We start from the raw sequence: 27,722 nt of genomic DNA, 5'->3' as shown, positions 1-27,722 counted from the left end.
TTTCCTCACAGAAGTCCTCATACTGGTGGTAACCACCTAGGTAATCACTTCATAGTCACTCTCACCAACTGGAGGGTGATTTGATACCTCATTTATAACAACATCCTCTGATGAGATGATCAAATCTATGACCCTCAATCCTCATGTGCCCTCTGATACATACTATCTGATGTAGTTGTTCCTCAAAAACTTGAAAAACTAATTTTCTTTACTTCCGGTTGCTATCTCATCATCCCAGTCTATATTGCCATAATTAAAATCACCTATAATAATTACCCTTTTCTTATTTGCATGGATAATTCAATTATACATTTCATGGTCGCTATCCTCCACATTACAAGGGGCTATAGCAACATTTGACTAAGTGTTTCATTCTGTTCACCTCTATCTCACACCATACTGACTCAAGCCACTGCCACTATTTCCCTTTTGTATCTATCTTGTATGAGTGATGACAAGAGGCCATCCCTGGAAGTTACGAAAGGAAGCTGTGAGCAAGAGGGTGAGGAGTGGTTTCTTTGTGTGGAGGGTGGTTGAGCCATGGAATGCATTGCCTGATGGAGTGGTGGGAGCGAGAACGGTCAGTGAGTTTAAAGAGTGGTATGATAGACTTTGTGTTTCTCAGGGGGGGACCTCCCCTCAGTGAGTCTCGACAGACTTTATGTCTTAGGAAGGACCTCCCTCGATGAGTCTTTTGACTCCTTGGAGGCCTGAATAATAATAATAATAATAATAATAATAATATAACTCTTTTTCTATCATCAATAGCACTCTCCTCTCCCTTTTCTACCCTTTCTATCTTTACGAAACACATTGTATCTTTCCATCTCTATTCCTGTCAGGATGTCATCCTCATCCAACCATGTCTGTCTCACAATCCAACAATCTTTGGGTGTACAAACTCAATCAATGCACCATTTCATTCGCCTTGTTTCTTATACTTCTAGCATTCGTATACAAACATAACAGCTCATTCCTGAATCTATAACAAGTGTCACTGATATCACTTACTAGATGTGATCTCTCCATACTTTCCTTGAGCCATTTCTTTTTCTCCTTATTCATCCCAGAACTTCTTTGAATCCAACTGTTTTCCTTAGATTTCAGGTCATCCCCTTCCCATTTTGTCTGCATGTGTTAACATCTCTTGGAGAATCTGTGTTTTTTTTTCACTCTGTGTTCCCCTGTCACCCTGAGTGTCCTCGTTTCTCTGTTTGTCTTGCACACAGGTTCTCTCATTCTCTACACTTATGCTATCCACTTCATCATTCATATGCACTGCTTTAATCTTTCCTTACTCTCCTGCTCTTTCACATTGTTTCTTACTTGATCAGATTCATTTTCAGCACTCATTACTCTCCCTTCCAGGAGCATTCTCTCCAGATGACTCACACTAAAACTACTCAAATGCAGTCCATCATCACTCATATACAGTTCAATTTGTCCTTCACACTCATTCTGCACATTACCAATCTGCACTCCTTTCTCCTTACACATTTCCACTAATGTATCATTCACAATCTTTGCTCTCTGCCTCATCTCATCACTGTCATACTTGGGCAACACACTGACTATCTTTCCTATCACACTATTATCTTTTATCCTTCTCAATAAGTTCTTGATATCCAATCTTACATTTTCCTTGTTCCCAGTTAAGTCATTTGTCCCTATTACCACTACCCAACTCTTTTGCTCTCTTACTCCTCTTGTGTAATGCCTCAATTACTCTATTCATTTTACCTCCAGGAAAACAAATCTTGTGCATCTTCTCATTTGCCACATCTCTAATAATCGAAAAGCTCCATTCAGTGCTACTCATGGGTCTTTCATTATCTCTTTAATACTGGCACCATTCGTTTTCTTCTCCTTTACTCTTCCAGCCAGCCTGGTTGGCCAAGTAGTTAGCATGTCTGCTCTCCAGCCAAGAGGCTATGGATTCGAATCCTGCCATGGGTATATATATATATGGATGTTTGTGATTGTCCTACAAAAAGGAAAGGGAATCTGCGACCCTACCCTTATTCTAGCAGAAGACATTATTGCCAAAACCATGTGGGGTACGGCAGTGACCATGCAGCATCTACAGACGTCCAATGTGAAAATTTGAAATTTGGATTACTCTTCCATACATATCTGCAAATCTCTTTATTTCACTCTGCATCCATCTCATCTGTTTCCTCATATTCACCAACTCAGCTTTCAATACTTGTGTAATTTTTTAGCTATCATTCACTCTCTCTATTTTATTGACAGTCATACATGCTTGTTCGCTGTCAATGCTGCTTGCCACCGTACCATTAATTGCACTGTGTTTTTCAACTTCTGCTGTATTCATATCGCTTTCTTCATTCTCACTACCATCGATTGCTTCCTTCAGCAGATCGCTCATTTGTTTTTTTAAACTCTTTTATTACTATTTCGCTGCTCTTTTGCAGTGTCTCTCTTTGCTATCAGACAAGCAATCGTCTTTCTCGTGGCATTCTCCCTACTAACATCTTCATTTATCAATATGTTACAGCCCATCAAGTCCACATTCAGATTACACTTTGCACATACCCTCCTTCCATTCACCTTAAATATCCATAATTTATCGACATAATCTAATACATATAGCACATGTCACATTTCATTAAATAACTAAAATCAAAATTAAACTCTTATAAAGGCAAAATCTATACTCCACTTTATGTTTAACGTTTTTGTAATCAAACTTAAACAAACAAGACCACACACTGCAAACACTTCAAGCTCACAACTTCTATTGCAACTCTTACACATAAACACACTTATTTACAATTAATTAGTCAAAAAAAAATTATCTGAACCAGTAGCCTTCTTTATACAAACCTTCTGGCAAAATGAACCTGGCGATCTATTATTGATCTAGCAAAAGCTTTTGACTCTGTAAACTGTGTAAAATTCTGTCAAAACTTGTTATCCACCAAAATTCATTCCTGTTTTTGAGAATGCTACATGATAACATGTGAGCAAGTGTGGGCAGTAGCCATTCAGTAGATTGATTAACAGTGTAAACATGCTATGGGCCAAAGCCTTCTTACCACGCAAGTTCTTTACAGTCTTCGTTGCAGTCATTCTTTACATCATTGATGGAAGACTTCTTTCAGTAATAATTTCTGTGACAGTCTTGAGACTTCTTAACGTTAATTGAGAATCTCTAAATCAAGGACAATCAGAATTCCATTATGTTGATGACACTGTTATTTTACCTCATTCTAAAGCTCAACTTCAAATATTTTAATATTTTTAAAGATGCTTACAAAAAATATTGGTCTAAGTATAAACATGAAAAAGATGCACATGTTTCCTGAATCTGCTCTAGCTGATTCCTGCTATTCAACCTCTTCTTTTGTCTTCCGAGAGTAGTCATCTCTCATCGTACATGGATATAGATGAGAAAAAATTCAGCATTATTTGAAACCCTTAGTATTACACTGCTGCTTATGCATTTTTGAGAAAAATTTTTGATGACTCATTTATAGCATTGAACATCCATGATGTAACTAAACTCTTGATTTCCAGTTTTCAAGTCAACATTTTGCCCTATGGTTGCAAAATGTGGATATACTATTGGCATTATTAAAAATACTACCAAAATGCCCTTCAAAATTTCTCAAATTTGTTGCAAGGAACAAGTGTACTAATGTAGCAAATGTAATCATTATTTTGATTGAGGCCAGCTGACCGAGTATCGAGGCAATAATAATAATAATAATTATTATTATTATTTATGGCATCTCCGTGGAGTCTGGAGACTGATCACAGGAGACTGAAATTAACCATCATACACACAAATCCTGTCATACCTCTCTTTGAATCCATTCACCATAAGGGAACTAACATCAAATTCTGGCAATCCATTCCACTCACTCACCACTCTTCACTCAAATAATCTGGTGCGCACACTCCTACAACTACCCACACTCTTACACAATTTCCACAGATGGCCCCTAGTTCTCTGACTATTGTCATATTCAACTTTCACTTGCATCAGTTTTATAAATCCCCTTTAATATCTTAAAAGTTTCTATCCTGTGCCCTCTTTTCCACCTATCAACTAAACCTTCAACCTATCCTTGTAGGGAGTATTCCACAGACCTGTCACCATCTTGGTGACTTGTCTCTGAGTATTTTTGACCACCTCCTGGTTCCCTAGAAACTCAAGTGACCAAATTTGTGCAGTCAAGATGCGGCTGAATCATAGCTTTATAAAGAGGGATAATAACTTCCATATCTTTACTGCTTGTTAGTGTGTTTTTCAACATTATTATTATTTCATAAAACCTCCAGGGAGTCCAAAGACTCATCGGGGGAGGGCACCTACTGTACAGCTCTCTCTCTCTCTATTAACTACATCTACACCAACGCCATCTACCGTCCACCATCACTAGTATTTTCACAGACGATCACAAACATCCATGCCCACGGCAGGAATCAAACCTACAGCCTTTTGGCTGGAGAGTGGATACGCTAACCACTCAGCCAACCTAGTCGGCCAACATCCAAGTAATTTAATAAATTTAGTTTAATCCTTTATCCAAGTGTGTGCAAACAAAGTTTGCGCCTGAAAGTATCTTCAGGACTGGGGTAAAGTGATACAACACCAGGCAACTCCTTGCAAAGGTGGAGCAAGCTACCAACACTCCTATCTCAGTATCTCCCATAATGCAAAACACATCTCCTTGCGGATATGTATAATGTTATGCATTAAGGGAAGGACCATTACCCAGACTAGTTTCGACCTTTTTTGAGGTCTCTTCAGTGGGAGCCAGGCCCAAGTGAAGATACCAGGCAGAAGCATTAGCAAGGTCATCTCCTCCTATAGGAGCTGCCAAACGGTGTGCCACCTTTTTATTAAATTAGTCTGGATTTAGAGAAGGATGTTGAAAGTTTATTTTTCACTTGGTCAGACTATAATAAATTTAGTTTAATCCTTTATCCAAGGGTGTGCAAACAAAGTTTGCACCTGAAAGTATCTTTAGGACTGGGGTAAATGGTACAACACCTGGCAACTCCTTGCAAAGGTGGAGCAAGCTACCTACACTCCTATCTCAATATCGTCCATAATGCAAAACACATCTCCTTGTGGATATGTATAATGTTATGCATTAAGGGAAGGGCCACTACCCAGACTAGTTTTGACCTTTATTGAGGTCTCTTCGGTGGGAGCCAGGCCCAAGTGGAGATACCAGGCAGAAGTATTAGCAAGGTCATCTCCTCCTATAGGAGATACTGATATAGGAGTGTTGGTAGCTTGTTCCACCTTTGCAAGGAGTTGCCTGCTGTTGTACCACTTTATCCCAGTCCTGAAGATACTTTCAGGCGCAAACTTTGTTTGTACACCCTTGGATAAAGGATTAAACTAAATTTATTATAGTCTGACCAAGTGAAAAATAAACTTTCAACATCCTTCTCTAAATCCAGAGTAATTTAATAAAAAGGTGGCACACCATTTGGCAGCTCCTATAGGAGGAGATGACCTTGCTAATGCTTCTGCCTGGTATCTCCACTTGGGCCTGGCTCCCACTGAAGAGACCTCAATAAAGGTCAAAACCAGTCTGGGTAGTTGCCCTTCCCTTAATGCATAACATTATACATAACCGCAAGGAGATGTGTTTTGCATTATGTGAGATACTGAGATAGGAATGTTGGTAGCTTGCCCCACCTTTGCAAGGAGTTGCCTGGTGTTGTACCACTTTACCCCAGTCCTGGAAGATACTTTCAGGCGCAAACTTTGTTTGCACACACTTGGATAAAGAGTTAAACTAAATTTATTATAGTCTGACCAAGTGAAAAATAAACTTTCAACATCCAAGTAATTTGTTGGTAAAATAACAATATGCCCTCTGAGCTTTAACTCTTTGTCCACCATTATCCCCAAGTCTGTAGCCTCATCAATTTCCTGCAAACCAATACCATCGATACGATATACCATATGCAAATTTTTCCACCCAAAGTGCATAATTTTACATTTTGCAACATTAAATTGACAATCATTATATTTTCACATAATGCCAATTTATTTAAATCATCCTGCAGGATATCTGCATCACCTTTATCCACTATTTCTCTCCCCAGTTTTGCATCATCAGTAAGTCTCAAGTCTTTCCTATGTTATTGATATACAAATTAAAGAGTAGTTGCCCTAGTACCTAACTCTGAGGTACTCCACTTCACCATATACTAATCTCTGGTGTCTGTCCATGAGCCATCTCCCTATCTATGCTACTAGTCTCATATCCATTCACATTGTTTCCCCATTTTGCAATGTTTTTCCATCTGGTATTCTGTCAAATGCCTTGGTAAAGTCAAGCAGTAGTATGGTGTAGCCATTACCTTTATCCAATTCTGCTGTCACTTTATTATAAAATGTGAATAAGTTACTAAGACAGAACCTACCTTTCACAAAGCCATGCTGCCCACAGTAGAGTATTCCATCCCTATACACCCACTGTTGTATTTTACTTTTCACCAACTTTTCTAACAACCGCTCCAGATATATTAAACTTCCCCGTAACATCGTTTATTTTTCTAAACAGATCTCTTGTCTACTCGTAATACCGCTTTCTTCAAGTTCTTTGCACCTTTTATTTTGATGATTTTCCTTATCATTCCTAGCCTGTCTTAGGATATCTACACTCAGCTGTCTAGCCCTTTCTTTGTTTCTCTGAAGTTTCATTTTTCTTCTTTTCTCTGCTATTTGAATAGCTTCTTCTGTCAACAATTTACAATCTTTGTGCTTGTCACTTTATTAAAAATCGTCTTTGCTGCCTCTATGACTGTTCATTTTGTTTCTTCCCATATTTTTTCTGACTCTCTTCCTGTCTTCTCCAAACTTTTTAATTTCTTTCTGACTTCTACTTTAAATGCTTCGTTTATAGGATCTAAATCAAATCTGATACTGTCCTTTTGTTTCTTCTTAGCCCTTAATTTCAATTTAACTTCAGCTATTAATAATTAATGATCCATCCCACAGTCTGAACCAAGTAGTATATTTGCTGCTTGGATAGCACTCCTCCACCTTCTGCTGGCAACAATATACTCTATCTGATTTCTGTATTCTCCATTAAGTAAAGTCTATGTGTACAATCTTCTTTTATGCTGTTGAAAGCAAGTGTTTGCAAAAAAAAAAAAGCAACTGTTTTCAACAAAAAAAACTTCAACATCCTTTCTCCTGCTTCATTCTTCAGTCCTAAACCAAATTTTCCAATGATGCTATGTTCTTCTTTTTCACCCACTTTTGCATTCTAATCACCTAATGTCAAAAGAAAATCTGTTTTATCAATACTGTATACTACTTGTTACAAGCTGTAGTGGTTGCATATGCCTATATTACTGTAATATTCATTGGTTATGCCTTTATTCCGATTAGAATTATTCTATCGGATACTGGGTTGTAACCCAAAATGTATTTACTGTATTCTCTTGTAACTATGAATGCTACTCCATTTCTTTGAAGGTTTCATGTCCGAAGTAATACATCATGAAATCATCGGTATCAAAGTGACCCATTCCTGTCTGTCTCATTTCAGTGATTACCAACATCTTACTCGATTTCTTCTCATTTCTTTCTTCACCAATTCCAGTTTTCCTTGATACATACTTCTTACATGCCATGTGCCTATTTTATGTAAATCAATCAAGTGGAGACATCTTCTTCTGATACCTGTCTACAAATATAATATACCATTGTATACTGTAGGAGGTAAGATCAGGTCTAGCTTGTGTATCTTGGGTTTACCATGCTCGTACTCCCCAGTGTGATTCCTTGAGATAATAATTAATTAATTAATTCACTCTCACACCTTCTTTAATTTTAAACTCTGCAATAAATAATTCTCTACATTGAGCTCAACTGAATTAAAGGCATGCATAATAATAAACATAACCGAAGAAGTAACATCACAGTAATTCATCAAACTTCACTCTTAAGCAATTTTAAGTAAATTTTCAGCACTCTTCGTTATTTGAGTGGACTACGAAGTGCAAGTAAATTATATCAATCCTTGCGCTGAAAACTATCATCTTTCCTCAGTCATCCTTTCTTTTTAATGAGAAAGAATCTAATAGAAGGAACAAAACAGTCTTACAGCAGCACAATGTTCATCGACAGAAACACTACTTCCATGTAATGTGAAGAAATGATAGTTCTTGTATAGTATAAACAGAGATACATATATTAAAATAAATTCATAAATTTTAATCACTAAATGAGATGCATTATAATCAGTTACTTTGTTTTATTAATTAAATAAATTCCTGTAAGAAATACTTTAAAAATATCAGCATAACAATTGCCTTTAATGGACTATATGGCCATTCACTTCTTCTGTTCTATTCCTTAATTAATTATAGGAAAATTTAATCAGTCTTAGTCCATAACTTTGAATTTTCCACTACTTCTCTCTCTCTCTCTATGCTCTCTGCTACCATCTGTTGTTTTCTAATGTTTCACCATTACTAGTCAAACACATGCTGCATGATGTCATGTGGCTTCTTCACTCCAGTGTTTGCTGATATCGCTCTCAACATGTGCTGCAAATAACTTCACTAAAATATATTTATTATTTATATTTTTCTTCTGTATTTTCTTGCATCATATTTAAAATCCTTCACACACACCAAAGAAATTAGTTTCAGTTTTGGAATTGCAACAATGGTAAGCACTAACATCAATTACATATGCTCCTAAAGTACAGCATGTATTAGTCACTTTCATATTATCAGGGTTTCACAACACAATATACATTGCAATTTTTTTTTTTGTTTTTTTATAAATAATCATTTAAAGCAATATATATGAAACTTTCCCAGGACATTATGTGCCTTCAATAAGCAAGTGGTGGCCTATCACCAGTTAGTGAAATTCATCTTCCCTCCAAAGATATTCACAAATGCCCATGCTTGGATTTGTATCCACATTATCGTTGGAAGTTAATTAAAAGTTAAATTAAAGATGCCAAGAAATGATATTCTTGGTTTAATCCTTTATCCAAGTGTAAGCAAACAAAGTTTGTGCTTGAAGTATCTTCAGGACAGGGCAACTAGCATATAGAGGCCAATGACTTCATGTCACCTGTCCCAGTATCCCATAATGCAAAGCTCATATCCTTATGGACATGCATAATGCTATTCATTATAGGAAGAGTCACTATCCAGACCGGTTTCAACTTTCATTGAGGTCTCATCAGTGGGACCAAACCCAGAGGCCAGGTGATTCCCTCTGGGTCTGATGCCCTCCTGAGACAAGTGATGTGAAGTCATTGGCCTCTATATGCAAGTTGTTCTGTCCTCAAGATACTTCAAGCACAGACTTTGTTTGCCTTACACTTGGATAAAGGATTAAACCAAGAATATAATTTCTTCTCATCTTTAATTTATAGTATAACCAAGTGGAAAAACTTCCAACGACTATATCTAATCCAGAGTAATTTAATAATAACGTGTGACACCTTTTGGCTACTCATGTGTGGAAATATGACCTGCATTACTTTAGCCTTGGTATCACCTCTGAGTCTGGCTCCCACTGATGAGACCTCAGTAAAGGTCGGAATCGGTTTAAAGCACAATTTTGTATGGGTATGGTCATAATGCATAGCATTATAAATGTCCATAAGGATATGTGCTCTGCATTATGGGATACTGGGGCAGGTGATGTGAAGTCATTGGCCTCTATATGTGAGTTGCTCTGTTACACTTGGATAAAGAATTAAACCAAGAATATAATTTCTTGGCATCTTTAATTTTGTATCCACAGTCTGTTTAGTTGGAAAGTGAATGAACTAATTAACTTTGTCATTGGGTTGCCTTTTTTTTTTTTAATGAGGATAAACTGGTGTGTGAGGCATAGGGCTATGTACTGTATTGGTGGAATTGTGCTAGGGTGATGGTGGGTAAGATTGTGAGATCTGGAGATGATGGAGGTCTGAAGTTAAGAGACAGTAGTACAGTAGTAGACAGCCAACACCTACAGTAGTGTCTACTGTAGATGTTGGCTGTACTACTGGCCAGTGCTTTTAAGAGACTTTCCTGGATTGCTGTGGGCAAATTTAGTCTCATGGTTTCTCTTGTAATGAGAAACACTGTTCAGTGTGTCTAGCAAAAAAGTGAGGTCTGGTTGTTGAAATCAGTGGATGCATAGAATTCCAAGATGGTAAGAAAAGAGGTATGGAAATGCAGTGAGAAGAGAATTTTTTTCTCTTGATTGTGTGTGTTGCAGGGGGGTGGGATGATTTGGGGGATGGCCCTGGGTGGGATGGGCAAAGCACGTTGGGAGTATTATTACTTTTGGTACGGGCCACCCAAGGCGTGAAGGCCATCCCTTTATGCCCAGCTAAATGCTAGCAGGTGAAGACAAAAGAGGAGATGGGCACCATCTGTCTTCATTTACTGCCCATTAGACATTCATGGCAAACTAATTAACACAGCATGCCATGCCGGCTTGGACGTCGCCCAGTTCAACAAGGTCAGCGTTGCCATTTGGTAGCTCCAGGGGTGGCAATGAGAAGTTAGTGACTGGCGCTACCACTGACAAAAATAATGAAAAAACTGGATCCAGATTCAGACTCTGCAACTATCTAATGACTGGAACCTGGAATATTAGAACTCTACTACAACCAGGTCAACTCAAACTACTATAGCACGAACTAAAAAGATATGAATGGACTGTTATGGGACTTTGTGAAATTCGATGGCCTAAAACAGGTGAGCTCGCAACAGATGAAGGACATTTGCTTCTTTACTCTGGATGTGATTGCAGTGGAAATGAAGGCGTTGGGTTTTTGATACACAAAGCATCATGCAATTCTGTAATGGAATTCAGTCCAATCAATAGCAGAATTGCTTTAGTGCACCTAAGAGGAAAACCACCCAATATCACCATCTTACATCATCATATGCCCCAACCACAGAACACGAGGACTCTGAAGTAGAGGAGTTTTATGGTCAACTTAATGCAACAATCACCGGAGTGAATAGAAAAGACCTTGATTGTACAGGGCGATTGGAATGCTAAAATTGGAACAGACATCGGTAAAGATTTTCTTCCATTTGTTGGACTGTATGGCTATGGGGAGACAAACGAAAAAGGTTTATGATTGATCAATTTTGCCTCACAAAATGAACTCACCATTACTAACACTCTATTTCCCCATAAACCTTCCAGAAGATGGACATGAACTTCCCCTGATGGTAAAACACAACCAAATCGACTTTATCCTTGTAAGCACAAAATTTAAAAACTCCATCAATCTTACAAGAACTAGATCATTTCCTGGAGCTGACATTGGTAGTGACCACAATATGGTCATCACAACTATGAATATGAAAAAATGAGGGTACCTACAAAATTAACTCATAAAATATATAATATAGAAACATTAAAAGACCCCCAAATAAATACATTGTATAAACATAAATTAAAAGAAATTTTTGACACAAGCTTCAAAAAATATAATAATATCGAATCTAAAACCAAATACTTCTCACAAAAGATAACCGAAATAGCTGAAGAAATTCTTGGATACAAAAGGAAGGTTAATAAACCATGGATAACCAAAAATATTTTGGGCCTATGCGATGAAAGAAGAAAGTTGAAATCACATATTAATAGTGGTGACAATAGAGAACAGTATAAAAATATTACCAAGATTATTAAAAAAGAAGTCAAACATGCTAGAAACCTTTGGATACTAGATGAATGCAAAAGCATAGAAGAGGACCTAAATAAAAATAATCATAAAAGTGCTTTTCAAATGATCAATAAATTAACCAAACCTTTTACTGCAATTAATTGGAGTATAAAAGATGAAGATGGAACTCTTATCACGGATAACCAGAAAATAGTTGATAGATGGAAATGTTACGCAACCAAGCTTTTTCAAAAGGATCCCCAACTGACTGACCAAATTTTGGACCGGATTTTGCCAGGAGGTTCGGAGGAAGGAGATTACCTGATATTAAAAGAAGAAGTCATTGCAGCAGTTAGCTCCTCAAAAACAGGAAAATCACCGGTAATTGATGGTGTTACAATGGAACTAATATGTGAAGGAGGTGACATCTCATAGACATACCACAAAAAGACATACCACAACTGGCTCAAATCAAGAACCCCATCCTCATTCAGTGCCTATACTGAAGCCATTAACAAATGCAAGAAAATTATCAATACTTCCAAAACAGAATTTGAACGGACCAAATTCAAAAGCTTCCTGCAGCCTGTCCAAACAGCAGCTGTGCCTTTTGGTCTCTTGCCAAAGCAATTGGCTGTAACTTTTGTCCTACACTATTCCCACCTCTATCATACCCAGATGGCTCAATTGCAACATCAGCCATAGAAAAAGCTAATCTCCTGGCATCACACTTTGCCTCCAGTGCACACATAACTGACAATGGCAAATGCCCTCCAGTCATTCCAACTGCCCAACTTGCAATGCCCCCTGTATCCTTTTGCCAAAAAGACATCACAAACCTGTTGTCTAAATTAGACACAAAAAAGTCTCCTGGCCCTGATAGCATTCCTCCAATTATTCTGAAAGTCTGTGCATCAGAACTGATTCCTATCCTATGTCACTTGTACACACTGTCTTACTCCACTGGTATATATCCCAACACCAGGAAACTGGCCTATATTCAACCCATTCCCTAAAAGGGTGACAAATCACTGCCATCTAACTACCGCCCTATCTCACTCACTTCAGTCCTATCTAAAGTAATGGAGAAAATCATCAACTCTCAAATCCTAATCTACCTTGAAGGTACCCGGCTAAAGCCGTTCAACAGGAGATCTACTCTCATACATCACCCATCACTGGACAAGCGCTATGGAGAAATTCTGCGAATCCCAAGTAGTTGCACTTGATATCTCCAAAGCCTTTGACCGAGTCTGGCACAAAGGCTTACTAAGCAAACTCCCATCATTTGGACTGCCTCAGAACTTCTGCAGATGGATTGCCAGTTTCCTGTCTGGACACATACTATGCGTGATGGTAGACGGCTCCCTATCCTCTTACCATCCAAATAATGCTGGGGTCCCTCAAGGCTCAGTTCTCTCATTGACCCTCTTCCTTCTATATATCAATGCCCTACTTCAGTTGACCTCTAACCCAATACACAGTTTTGCAGATGATAGCACACTACATTCCTCCCTTTCATTTGACAGACCCTCAGATAACCTTGTCAGCTTCAATGCTAGTAAAACCCAGTTCTGTCTTATTTCTCACAAAAAAGAACCATTTTCCCCCAGCACTGTGTTTGATAACACTCAAATTCTCAGACAAGATGAAATTTCTCTTCTCGGAATTACTTTGACATCAAGCCTCTCCTGACATAAACACATCACAACCATTGCATCCTCAGTTTCCAAAAAACTAGGTTTTCTCTTTCGCTCAAGACGCTACTTCACCTCTAAACAGCTGTTAACACTATACAAGTCACAAATCCGCCCAGCTCCGAATATTGCTCTCACATCTGGAGTGGGGATCCAAAAAGCTACCTCAAAATGCTTGACTCAGTACAGAGGAGAGCAATTAGACTAATAAATGACCCATCCCTCACCAACTCACTCCCCCACACTTTCACATAGATGCTTGGTCTCTGCAATCTGTATGTTCTATAAATATTTCCATGGAAAATGCTCATCTGAAACAGCATCAATAATTTCCTCACCCTGTACTAAGCCCATTGGAACACTTACAGCTGCCATCCAACATCCTTTCACAGTACACCTCGAAACCCACAGAACAAGTTTCTTTTCCTCCTCATTCAACCCTGCTACTGCAGTACTGTGGAACAGTCTTCCTCCAGACGTATTTCCCAAGGAATACAACATACAGGCATTCAAATCAAATGTAAACAAGTTTCTCCTTTTGTAACCCATCACCCATATACGGTACTAACGTACTATAGGTTGACGGACCAACCTCCTGTATATGGGCCCAACATAAAAAAAAAAAAAAAAGACACCTAGCTAAATTTATTTCAAGATGTATGGAACACAGAAATTTGGCCTTCTGATTGGAAGACTTCTGTCATTGTACCTATTCCTTAAAAGAGAAACAGCAATAAATGTAGCAACTATAGAATAATAAACCTTATTAGCCATCCAAGCAAAATCTTTTTAAAAATATTATTGTCAAGAATTGAAAAGAAAATAGAAAGCAGACTATCAGATGAACAAGCAGGTTTCCGGAAGTCCAGAAGTATAATCGACATATTTTTACAATACACATAGTAGGTGAAAAATACATAGAACATAACAAAATAATTTGTCACAACTTTTTAGACCTTCAAAAAGCTTTTGACTCAATATGGCATGAAGCATTACGGAAAATTTTAGAATATTATGGTATAGACAATAAAATCATTAGGATTATTAAATCTCTTTACTCCTCATCTGATATGAGAATTGAAATTAAAAATGATAGCAGTGAACCATTCCAGGCAGAACGGGGGATAAAACAGGGATGCATCTTGTCCTCTTTTCTTTTTAATTGTTTTCTGGAATATGTCATAGATGAAGCTCTTCATGAATATCACACTGGAATAGTAGTTGGCAGACTAAGAATAAACAACTTATGTTTTGCAGACGATATCGATCTTCTGGCAGAAAGTGAAGAATTACAAGAGATAACCAGCCGCATTTTCGGAACATTAAACAAATATGGATTATACATAAACCTGCAAAAAACAAAAACAACGATAACCTCAAAATCAGACATTGAACCCTTAAAGATACAAATCGACAATAAACAAATTGAGAATGTAAACAAGTTCACTTAACTAGGAAGCACGCTGTTTAATGTCGCTCCACAACCAACATTAAATACTGATTTGCTAAGGCAACCGTCGCCCTACAGAAGTTAAAACCATTGTGGGGAGATAACAGAATAGCAATCACAACCAGACTAAGACTAATTCACACCTTGGTGAATGCTATCCTCTTGTATGGTTGTGAGGCCTGGACTTTATTGAGGGAAGATGAGAGGAGACTCTGTCTTTTGAAATGAAAACTTACAGAAGATTTTTGAGAATTCCCTATACCGCTCACGAATCCAATGAAAATGTCCGAAAACTGATTGATTCATTAGATGGGAGAAAAAGGGAAAATATTCTGACAGTCATCAGAAGAAGACAGATGAAATGGTTCAGACATGTGGAGAGGGCTAATGGCATCCCAAAGCAAAAACTAGAAGGAATCGTTCCAGGATCAAGGGTTAGGGGCTGACCTCGATTAAAATGGACTGAAAACATCAAAAAATGGACAAATTCTTCCCTTTCTCAACTGACATTAAGAACAAGAGACCGAGATGATTGGAAGAGGATAACAAAGAACATCTTCTACCAGCCATGAATAACCCAACAGTCCATTTAGGACTATGGAGAGAAGAAGAAGAATAGTCATTACAGATGACCTGGATAAACTAGCAGTCTGGGCAAAGTTGAATGGATGTCAATTTAATGTGATAAAGTGTAAAGTTATGCATTTTGGGGTGAAAAGATTACCAGCTGTGTACCACATTGATAGAAATGTATTCCTAAGAAACTGATGAAGCTAATGATTTGGGAATGTCAGTAGATAGGGAGTTTGCAAGCTAGAACTCATAAAGAGTTATAAAGCTAGAAGAAGAAGTGGATAGGGTGTTAAAGTTCCAGGACATATTGTAAAAGTGTTAAAGCAACTGATTGGATTATTTGGTTACTCAAGAATACCCTAACGAAGAGAGACAAGCAGGTTATTATACCTCTTTATAGAGTCTTGCGAGAAATAAAAGCTGGTTCCATCGGTAGACCGAAAGGGAATTGGGTTAATATTCCTGAACCCGGACACACAGATCGGCCCCTCTGGGGCTAAGTTCGGTAATACAACTGAACTTGGAGAAGTCGACGGGAGTCCCGGGAAAGTTGCCTTTTCTTGGTAAGGGTTTGGCTCCTTGGAATTGGTTCATCCAGAGATAGGGATGCTATCCCCATAAAGCACCATGCCTTCTGTGGTGTCCGGAGCACTCCTATTGGCCCTTGAAAATCCGAGGGAGAGAGCGTGATTTTCATGCTACATACCCATATATGCAACAGGTCTGCAAGGTGAACAGCATCTAGTCGATAGAATAATGTAGGTAAGGGAAGTCGGCAAGACGGATCCATAACCTCGGAACAAGGATTGGCTCTGAGGACTGGGCCGTTCGGGCTGGAGTCCGAAGTGGGTATGGCACTGGACTGGGTGAAACTGTCCAGTGATGGAACAGTTGAGCCCAGATCAGTGTTGGGGCCTTCTCGTGGAATGCCTCAGCTGCCCATCTGCTGCAACCGTTTCGGCCAGCAACTAACAGTCGACTCAGAACTGGCTCGGACCAGGGGAATCTGACTGTCTAATTAAAGCAAAACACTTTGCTATGGTTGTTGAGATGTGTTGATGGAATGAGATTTCTACCCAGTGCTATGAATGTTTAAGTGAAAGAATATCAATTAAGATCATGGGTAATTGGCAGGAGTAAACATGACTCCCTTGAGGTAGATGTGTTGGATCGAGCTCTGGTCCAGTGAGATTACCTATGAGTTCTGTCCTTAAAGTCCTTTATAGAGTGCAGATTGCACAAATCTCAGAATTCCCAGTAACCTACTCTCGTGATACTGGGTCCGGGTGACCTTCGAGGATCCCGAAGAGATATGCCTGGCTCTGTTATGAAATCTAAGAAGGATTGGGCCTTCGTGCTGTCTTTAATCTGGGGGAATTGCCATCCCACCTGTGCACCTATGCACATGAGCTTATCATAGGAAATTGGCTCGCTGACTATCGTTAGATTTCAAACTGGAGAGGTGTGCTCGATATTCCACACCCTGCCCCAGCACAGTACTTGTTGGGAACCTTTCTCATGAGTTGAGGAGTTGCGACAGATGGCCATCCGGCATGTCATGCAGCTGAGGCATTCCATGAGAAGGCTCCGACACTGATCTGGGCTCAGCTGTTCCATCACTGGACAGTTTTGCCCAGTCCCAGTGCAGTGCCATACCCACTTCGGACTCCAGTCCGAACGGCCCAATCCTCAGAGCCAATCCTTGTTCCAAGGATCCGTCTTGCCGACTTCCCTTACCTACATCATTCTATCGACTAGATGCTGTTCACCTTGGAGACCTGCAGCAGATATGGGTATGTTCTGGCATGAAAATCATGCTCTCTCCCTCGGATTTTCAATGGCCAACAGGAGTGCTCCGGACTCTTGACTCTCAAGAGTCAAGGGAACCTTTCTTAAAAGTTAGATTTAAGGTAGTCTGTAAATTAGGTTAAGTTGGACCAAGAAATCATGTGCTCGGTCAAATATGCAATAATATAATAAGGTGCAAATTCAAGTGGCGATGAGAACACTAGAATGGAAGCATCAAGGCAGCTGCTGAGACTATGCGGCAGCTGCTTCCTATACCACACTATTCAGGTGTGACATGTAGTCACCAAATGTGGGCAATTGCCATCCCACCCGTGTACCTATGCACATGAACTTATCATAGGAAATTGGCTCTCTGACTATCATTAGATTTCGAATTGGAGAGGTGTGCTCCATATTCCATACCCTGCCCCAGCACAGTACTTGTTAGGAACCTTTCTCGGTAAAGTCTAGTGATAGACACTTCATTGGGTTGTAGTATGAACTGCCTAAATATGAATTACTCTGTGAGTTAAACGAATTATACTATATTAATGCTCCTGGATAGGGGTAGTCTTATAATCAGCTTTAATATTAAGTTAGATTTAAGGTAGTCTGTAAATTAGGTTAAGTTGGACCAAGAAATCATATGCTTGGTCATATAATAAGGTGCAAATTTAAGTGGCGATGAAGCCACTAGAATGAAAGCATCAAAGCAGCCGCTGAGACTGTGTGGCAGCTACTTCCTATGCTGCACTATTCAGATGTGACATGTAGGCACCAAATCGTCTGCAGACAACCTAGGTACTGCTCTAGGTGTCGTGCTTAGAAGAGAATCCACTATACTGTGATCTATTGAGACTCATCCTCTCGTCAGTGGGAGCTAGACCCAGAGGTGATACTAAGATTCAAGTAACAGAAGTCATGTTTTCATATACAACGCCATCTACTGCCCATCACTAGTAATTTCAAAGACAATCACAAACGTTCATACCCACAGCGGAATTCGAACCCGCAGCCTTTTGGCTGGAGAGCAGATATGCTAACAGTGGGAGAAGTAGATGTTGTTCTTGAAAACTGAGCAACGCTATAGTTAGCAGGGGCATCAGGCTACATGTTTTGCTTGGAGAGTGGTGAATGGTAGAATAGGTTGTCAGAGGTCTGTTGTGGGCATCATGACTGGGATGAAAGCAAAGTATGATAAATACTGCACGAATGTCTCCACTGGAATGATATACTCTTTTGCAGAGTTATAAATTAAAGATACCAAGTAATTATATACTTGGTTTAATCCTTTATCCAAGTGTAAGCAAACAAAGTTTTCGCCTGAACTATTTCAGGACTGGGGCAACTCATATATTGAAGCTAATGACTTCACATCCCTTGTCTTAGTATCCCATAATGCAAAGCACATATCCTTATGGGTATGTATAATGCTATGCATTATGGGAAGGGTCACTACTCAGATCGACTTTGACCTTTATTGAGGTCTCATCAGTGGTGGGAGCCAGACCACCCAGAGGTGATACTAATGTTGAAGTAATGCAGAAGTTATGTTTTCATATATAGGTAGCCAAAAGGTGTCACACATTATTAAAATACTCTGGATTAGAGAAAGTTGTTGGAAGTTTTTTCAATTGGTTACACAATAAATTAAAGATACCAAGTAATTATATACTTGATTTAATCCTTTATCCAAGCATAAGGCAAACAAAGTTTGCACCTGAACTATTTTCTGAACTAGGGCAACTTGTATATTGAAGCTAATTCCAAGTACTCTTGCAAAGTGTTTGCTTACTAATTCAACTATTTCGCTTGATTTAGTTTTCTCCCTACCATCGGCATTCATTAAAATAATTCTGTTATAAACATTCTTCCCTTTATTTGCAACATATCAAAAGAACTCTTTGGCTTGCACTGCTAATTTCCTTTCATACTCTGCTTTTGCCTTTCTTACAACACTGGTTACCCTTTTGCCTTGTGCTTTGTACTGCTGATGTGCCAAGACCCTCACTCCACATGTAGCCTCTGTTAAGTACTGCTTAAGATAGTTGTCCCTCAAGAAATTCATTCTCTTTGGTTCCTGATGCTGAGTCATTATTACCATAATTGAAGTTGCCCATAATGATCACTCTTTTCTTATTAGCCAGACCAATTTGCTTAAACCTTTCCTTGTCACTGCCTCCACATTACCAAGCCTATATCAACATCCTACTAAGCATTTCATCCTGTCTACCCCCACTTCACACCATATTGCTTCAATACTACTGTCACTATTTGCTCCTTGTATCTCCACTGTAGATGGACACAACTCCTCTGCCATCATCAATAGCACTCCTCCCTTTTTGCCCTGTCTGTCTGTCTTCATGGAAGACTACATATTGCCTTATTTCAGAATGTCATCCTTGTTCAACCATATCTCACTTAATCTAACAATTTTTGGACGAATGAACTCTGCCAATGCTACATTTTTATTCCCCTTGTTTCAGATACTTCTAGCTTTTGTAAACATACACACTTCCTCATTTTTGTTTCTATAACAAGTCCCACTGATCCCACTTCTTGGATATGATTTCCACACTCCCTCCCCTATCCATTCCTCTCTATCATCACTGATATTGATGATAGAGACCCCTCCCTCACCCCTCACCCCAGCCCTAAATGTTACTGCTACATCCTTGACTATCTTAATCCTTTCTTATATACTCACACATCTAATCCTGAAACATCAACACTTTTCACACAGTGTCTCCCTATCCACCCTGTCCCCTTCCCCAATGTTTCCCTGTCCATCTCATATTTTCCTGTCCATTTGCAAACATGCAAATTGTATATTATGCAGTATATTATTGTGTAATGTAAACATTTTCTATCATTTGTATTTATATGGTACAATATGTTATCTGAATGGATTTATGACATGCTTATTTGAAATATTTATGATTCTTCAGTTTAAACTCAATTCTGCATTATGTTTTCATTATAGCCAGAAATTGCAGTTGAAAGAAGCAGTGGTAGAAATTTTTTTGTCTACATTCCAATTAAAAACAGTGGAAATAACATCTTTAAGGGGAAATCGAGATAGAAGCTTAAATGAGGTATTTATGTGTATGTGTGTGTGTGTAGTATAATATTTCAGCTTCTGAATTGCACTTGCTAGTAATATGATCTTGAGCATGAGAAAATGAACTGAAAAATTAAATTTTGTTATTATTATCTCCAAATGTCCAAGAGAGTTATAAGGCTCATTGTGAGCTACTATTGTGTAATAACACAGTGTTTATCTTACCTTCTTAAATTATTCACTCTGCTAATGAAGTGACATTCTGCTCTCCACTAGGCTCTAAGCTTCTCATCATTTCTTGTGGTTTTAGTTGTTTACACTTTTTTTTTACAATTTCCAAGTATGGTTTCTCATTCCATTTTCCTTTCTCCCTTCAATCTGTGAAGGGTGAAAGGAAGACATGATGTTACTCACATGACCTGTTATTTCCCTATCTACTGGTCTCTGCCAATACCATTCTTTCAATCTGTCTTCATATCCAGCCATTGGAATCTCTTTGGAATTTTTTCAGGCAATAATGTGTGCGCACTCTAGTCCAAATTTTGTATGAGTAAGGCCACATTTAGTTTAACGATAACTTTTTTATTTATGCATGCCATTGGTTCTCTTCATTATGTAACGTAATCTATTCTATTGTCTAGTTCTCATAATGTAACTCCTAAACATTAGCTCTTTGTCTGTTATAACTCCCGAGTTCCTTTACACCTCTTTCTACTACCACTTCATTGCATTATCACTAATCAAATAGACAGCATTTCATCTTCACCTTCCAAATTGAAAAATTCTACCTGTTCAAATCTTCCTGGAGTGCTGTAGCATCAGTATCACTCATCATAGTTCTCAGCTTTGCATCATTGACAAATAGCTGCTTGTTCTCATTTAACCCTTTCCTGATGTTAGTTTCATTGAATCTAACACAGAATCCTTGTAGGATGGGCAGTGACTAGATTACGGAATATATGAAAAGTAATAAATTGTCCAATCACTTGAACTAAAGCTCTGTGATTCAATCAATTTTCTCACCACCCTTTATTCAGCTGAGATGGGGATAAAAGATGCTGGAAGAAAATTGTTACCTTTTAAATGAAAGGTTTCTGGAAAATTAATAAAACTTGCTTGACAGAATTCAAAACAAATGAACAAAGATATGAACCTAATATATACATACTTACATCATACAAGTTTCTCAGACAACCATCAGTCTGACTAGAATGAATAGTTTCCTTTGACAGATGTCCTGAGCATACACTGCTGCTTCATGCTACAGAATGCCAGCCCTGTCAAGGTCTTGTGTGATATTGTTGATCCATCTCATTTGAGGCCCATCTCTTTTTCTAATCCCCTGGGTTACTTACTATAATCTTCTGACCAGGCCAGTGTCATGCATTGTGACCATCATAGCCTTTCCTTCACAGGCTTTTGCTAAGAGGTGGCAATAAAGGTGTTCATTTCTCCAATATTATTTGTGAATAAGGCCAAATCATCAGCATAAACTGGATCAGATATTTTAAGATTCTTACACCATTTTAATCTCCATTCCTTCCCTTGCAAAGACTTGCTCATCACAAAATCAGTTATAGGACTAAATAGAAAATTGAGTCTTATAACTTACTTTATAGGGATGTCTTACTTTAGTCCAAAGTAAGATATCCCTGTCTTACTTTGTTCTTATTTTAAACTATTCACCATATGCTTTATCAACTTGAACACAAGTTTCTCTATTATCATGTAAAGCAGTCATAATGCTAATCATAAGACATCAATACATAAGGCTGATATGTGGATGATGTTTTAGGTATTGGAGATCCAACATGTATACCTTACAAACTTCACTTAACGACTTTAGTAGACTAAAATTCACCATAGAATCAGAATGTAAAAAAATCCATAAATTTTCTTAATTTAACATTAATAAATCCAATGACCACATAGACACAAAAATATTCCATACACCCATATATATCAGGAATTACCTGCACTTCAACTCATATCATCCATACTCCATTAAAAATTCAGTTCTTCTCTCACAATTTATAAACGTATATAAATTTCCAAAAAAAAAAAAAAAAAAAAAAAAAAAAAACAGATTTTCAAAAACTGAAATTATCCTATGTTTTTAATAAATTACACAAACCAAGCCCCCAAAAATTGATTGATCAGTTCTACAACCAAAGAAATTTTTCCAACACATAAAATAATAAAATTACCATTATCCAAAATACTTATAAAGCATTTAAATATATTTTTAAGCACACCGACTATAAATTAGTTTTCACTATGAATCACAAACTGGCCATCCACCAAAATTCACTCATACAGGGAAATATTGGGATACTCTAATGTAACGTACAGATTTCCTTGTCAGGGCAACTGCAAAGTCACTTACACAGGCTCACCAACTAGATTGCTATGGTTGCAGCTACAAGAACATTTTCACGACTGTAACACACCCATTCCCGAATATCTAAGCAATAAGAAGAACAAAAACCAAAACAATAAAAAATCAAATACTGGTAAAACTTAAATCAAAATGATATTGCATTGATACCGATATATGAAAAGTAAATGCAGTGCAAGATAAATTTCACAAAATATAATTTTATTATGTATCTATGTATTAGTCTGCACGGTCGGTTAGCCGACTGGCTGGTTGCTTCACAACCATATGCCTGGGAAAGGAGTGTCGTGGATTTGATTTCTGTCGCTGACATGAGGAGCTTAGGATCTTTCTCAGACGTAGCCAAGTTAGCCAGTCTTGGGCGACTGCAGGGTTTTTCTCCCCAGTTTATATGGGATTTTTCCTCCCGCAAGCAGGCAAACCGGCCTTGAGAATGTAATGTTTCTACAGACATAGGATACACTGGGAGGCATAGGCCAACCACCTTATCCTCGTATAACTGTTGCGGTTATAAGGAATAGAAACACTCGACACCGTAAAGGTAAAAGAGGGATAGATCTGTGTATTATTTATTTAGATTTTCATAATATTTTTTATTCTTATACAGTGAAAGTAATATTTTATTGATTAGTGAGTTTCCTAATTTCTGTTTCATCTTAAAATGGTATAAATATTCTTTCTTACTTTGATACTACAGATTCTGTTGATGGAATATTAATATTTACAAAATTATAATCGCAACCATTATATGAGGATAAGGTGGTTGGCTCTATGCCTCCCAGTGTATATCCTATGTCTGTAGAAGCATTATCTTCTCAGGGCCAGTTTGCTGTTTGCTTGCTTGCTTGCCAGAGGAAAACCCCACATAAACTGGGGAGAAAAACCCTGCAGTTCTTGCCCAAGATCGGCTAACTTGGCTATGTCTGAGAAAGATCCTACACTCCTCACGTCAGCGAAGGGAATCGAACCCAGGCAGGAGTGGCTGGTTCTGAAGCAACCAGCCACTCGGCTAACCATGCAGACTAATACATAGATACATAATAAAATTATATTTTGTGAAATTTATTTCACTGCATTCACTTTTTATATATCGGTATCAATGCAATTCATTTCAGTTTTCTAGCGAATAACATTTTTAGCGATCAATAGTTTGTGCAATGAATTTTCCCTGCGATGAATTTTCTGCAATGAATTGTCTGTGAAGCATGGGGTATGTAGTATTTTATCGATTTTGTAGAAATTGTAGCCATTGGCCAAGAAAGTTTGGCACAGATATTTCTGTGCCAGAGAGGTCTGTGGACAGAGTTGTATCATTAGAACAAATGTCTCTGGCTCCAGTGTTTTTAAAATGCCATATACTGTTGAACTGGATGATGATGTGATTATGTAGATATCTTCCTGTCTGTGTTGACTTTCTGTAAATGGAAAAAGATGGTGATCCATCTGAAAGGCAGGTGACTGACATGTCAAGAAAACGTAAACAGTTATTAGATTCTTTTTCTACTGTGGAGTGTATTTTGGGGTATTGGCTGTTTAGGTAGGTGATAAATGTATCCAAAGTGTCTTGTCCATGGGGCCAAATGGCAAACACATCATCGTAGCATAACCACTCTAGGGGCTTGCATGTAGATTTGGTAAGTACTTTGTTTTCTGATTGTTCCATGTAAAAATTTGCTAGGGGAGGGAACCCATAGCAGTACCATTAATTTGTTAATTAAGCCAAGTCTATTGCCCCCCCCCCCTTTACTGGTAACTCCTCTATTTTTCTAAAAAAAATTTAGTCCTTTTCAAATCACTAGTTAAAAATCATATCCTTAATATTACTAAAATTAAGGGGATATTAAATCCCACATAGTTTTAAAACCGAATAAGAAACTCAAAGATTGGAATCAGAGAGTTTCTTGCCGAATATAGTAAACTATAAAGTATCGGCGAACACTAGCGTTAGCCAATGCAAGTGATCCTAGTACGTAGTACAATCTCGGGCAACTCGTTGCAAAGGTGAGTAAAGTTCAGATCGCTATTCTTAGGTATTTTCCATAATGTAAAAACACATTTCCTAGGAAATGATATTACTATATTCGGCAAGAAACTCTCTGATTCCAATCTTTGAGTTTCTTATTCGGTTTTAAAACTATGTGGGATTTAATATCCCCTTAATTTTAGTAATGTTTTCATTGCCGAAATGAATCTTATTAGCTCTTTATACTTAAATATCCTTAATAATTCAGACATAATGGCTAGTTTTGATGTCACCTCTTTATTTGCCAGTGTATCACTATAGACACTCTTGATTTGATCTAGTCTAAATTCCCCCTGATATCTTTAAATTATTCAAATTTACTATGTATGCAGGTTACTTTACATACAGAGAAAAAATCTACAATAGACTGTTATCTTAAGAGCAACTCCCACATAGCTGTGATTATTTTTTTTTTACAACATTAGAGGGTGCCAATATAGGGCTTTAGATCTTTTGTCTGCTACAGTTGTATTGTTTCACTTACTCACTGTCACGTATACATGCTGTGTTGTGCTCTGATGATGCTGATTTGAAATTCAGTGAAATATAAGCAAGTTAATAAACACATCGTTTTATAAAATAGTTCATTTGGTGTTGTTAATACCATTAAAAATAAGTCATGAACAGTATGTGGGAGATTGTTCCAAAGAGCAAAGGTGGATGGAATGAAGGATGGATTGGATGAGAAGTTCATTCAAAGTTTGGAGTTTGACAGTATATGGGTGTTGGCCTGTGGCTGCTCTCGTTCTTGCATCATTAGAAGAAAGTTGAGGAATGGTAGTAGCCAGTGGAGCAGTGCCCTATAGAAAAGGCATAGCACAGAAACAGAGCACCTGTAGGAAAGTGACTGAAGGGAGTCTGTGAGAAAGGGGTTATCTATTAGTGGATCACCCTCTTCTGTATATCATCAACAGTTCTTAGGGTGGTTTAGGTGTATACCAGCCCTGAGAACAGTATTCCAATGTTTGTCGGATCTGAGACTTATAAAGTATTTAGAGTTCAGCAGAAGTAATGTTTTGAATGAAAACGAACATCAACTTTTTTTTAGATGCTGAGGAAACTACTGATGTGATATGTTTATGCCTGGTTAAATTGGATGTGACAGCCATCCCAAGAGGAGAAAGCTGATTTTGAAAAGCTATTGAGATATTACCACAAGTAAGTGGGAGTGAAGTAGTTCATTCTTGGGGAGTAATCTGACAGGACTAAGTTTTAATGGCATCGAAATTCACTAAGTTGCTTTCATCCCATTTGAGAATGGTGAGGAATTCTCAAATGGGATGAAATTTGAGAATTCCTCAAATTTCATCCCATTTGATGAAATTTGAGAATTTCATCATATGAGAATTTCATCAAATTTGATGAAATTTGAGAATTTCATCAAATGAGAATGGTGAGGAGATTAGCATTTAAGTCTTTGGTTATGGAAAATCTCGAGGCTTCAATCATTTGAGTACTACAGGGTTTCTTGAATGAAGAGGAATGGAGAGTATTGTCATCACCAAAACTATGAAGAGAGAGAGAGAAAGGTCACTGATGTAAAGGAGGAAGAGCATTGGTGAGAGTACAGAACCCTGAGGTATTCAGCATTTATAAACAAATCTGAGAGAGGAAGCCATCTTCCATGATGCTCAATGAATGACTACCATGTCAGATAAATGTGACAGCATATATATAAGCGATACAGGATGATTGTTAATTCTATGGGCACAAGTTTTGAGCACAGTTGGAGGAATACCACCTGGGCCAGGAATCTAATTATTATCAAGATAATCAGGAGTTTTCTGATGTTTTGGCAAAAGAAGGCAGAGGCATGCAGTGGTCAGTTTGTGGTAATACAGAAGCTGATTTTCATTGGTCATCTGAACAAGAGTAGGAGGAAAATACTGATGCCAAGATTCTGCCTTATCCTTGGGTGATGTTACATGGTACCATCAGGATGTGAGAGGTTGGAACATGGGAGGGCAGAAATATGACTAACCACCGTACTTGAGAGACCAGGAGGCTTGATATCCATTCAAGCAAGAGGCAAGCTTATTACATTTCATTCTTATGAAGTCTCCTTTGAAATTGTTCAGAACCTTTGTACGCTTGTTTGTAGCATAAGCAAGATGGGAAGCTGGCTTTTTCAATTCAGGTCATTGAACATATGCTGCATTTGTATCACTGACTACTGCAAAGGCACATTTTATTATTATTATCATTATTATCAACAGACCTCCATGGAGTCAAGAGACTCAGCATAGGTAGGTCCCACTCTCACATGCACAGCTCATTGTACCTCGACTTAAATGCATTCATTAAATAAATGCATTCAGGCAATGCATTCCAATTGTCCATTAGTCTCCATGCAAAAAATCTACTCCTCACCCCCCTTGCTCACACCCATCTTATAAAGCTTCCAGGGATGGCCTCTCATTCTCCCCGTTTCCAGATATTCTGTGAAAAATCTCATCCACGCTAATCTAGTAATTTCCCCTTATCAACTTATATGTCTTCAGCATTTCTTACCTCTTCTTTCAATCCACTAGTCTCTGTAATTTGCATTCGCTCAATTTGTCCTTATATTCTACATTCTAGAGACCAGGCTTGAAAACCTGGCAACCACATCTGTGCACCGCAGTCCATATGTGGCCTGATCAAAGTCTTATACAATGGAAATCAAAACATCCCTACTTCTAAACGTCAGTGTTCTCTGCATCATTCCCATAATCCGCAGTATCATCCTTACAATTTTACCAAAATGTCCACAAAATTTCAAGTCTCTATCCACAACAACCTCCCCAAAATCCTTCATCTTCTTCACCTCCTCCAAAATATCCCCACCAATCCTATACTCTGCATCCCTTCTTTGTTTTTCAAAATTTAAAACCTTACACTTTGAAACATACAGTAAACTAACTTCTCCATACACTAACCCATAAAGACAGTCTATTTAGGTCCTCTTGCAAAGCTATAACATCAGCTCTACTTCTCATAACTCACTCCAACTTTGCATCATCTGCAAACAACTGTATATCATCATTTAAGCCCTTTCCAATGTCATTTACTTACAAATTACACAATAATGTCCCCAAAACATAC

General features: G+C 38.0%; 1 protein-coding gene across 4 annotated transcripts in view; it reads left to right on the top strand.

Annotated features, from left to right (window-relative positions):
- The window catches only part of Cog6 (conserved oligomeric Golgi complex subunit 6), a 596,080-nt gene that overhangs the window by 148,863 nt on the left and 419,495 nt on the right, over positions 1 to 27,722 (top strand). For all 4 annotated transcript variants that reach the window (XM_090403681.1, XM_090403680.1, XM_090403683.1 and 1 more), the window contains one exon: positions 20,140 to 20,251. In XM_090403681.1, coding sequence (XP_090259807.1) covers positions 20,140 to 20,251 — 112 coding nt within the window. The remainder of the gene's footprint in view (positions 1 to 20,139; positions 20,252 to 27,722) is intronic.

Source organism: Typopeltis vanoorti, chromosome 14 (assembly GCF_054136105.1).
Source record: "Typopeltis vanoorti isolate ZY-2024b chromosome 14, IOZ_Tvanoo_1.0, whole genome shotgun sequence".
Lineage (NCBI taxonomy): Eukaryota > Metazoa > Arthropoda > Arachnida > Uropygi > Thelyphonidae > Typopeltis > Typopeltis vanoorti.
This window is presented reverse-complemented; position numbering and strand designations above follow the sequence as displayed.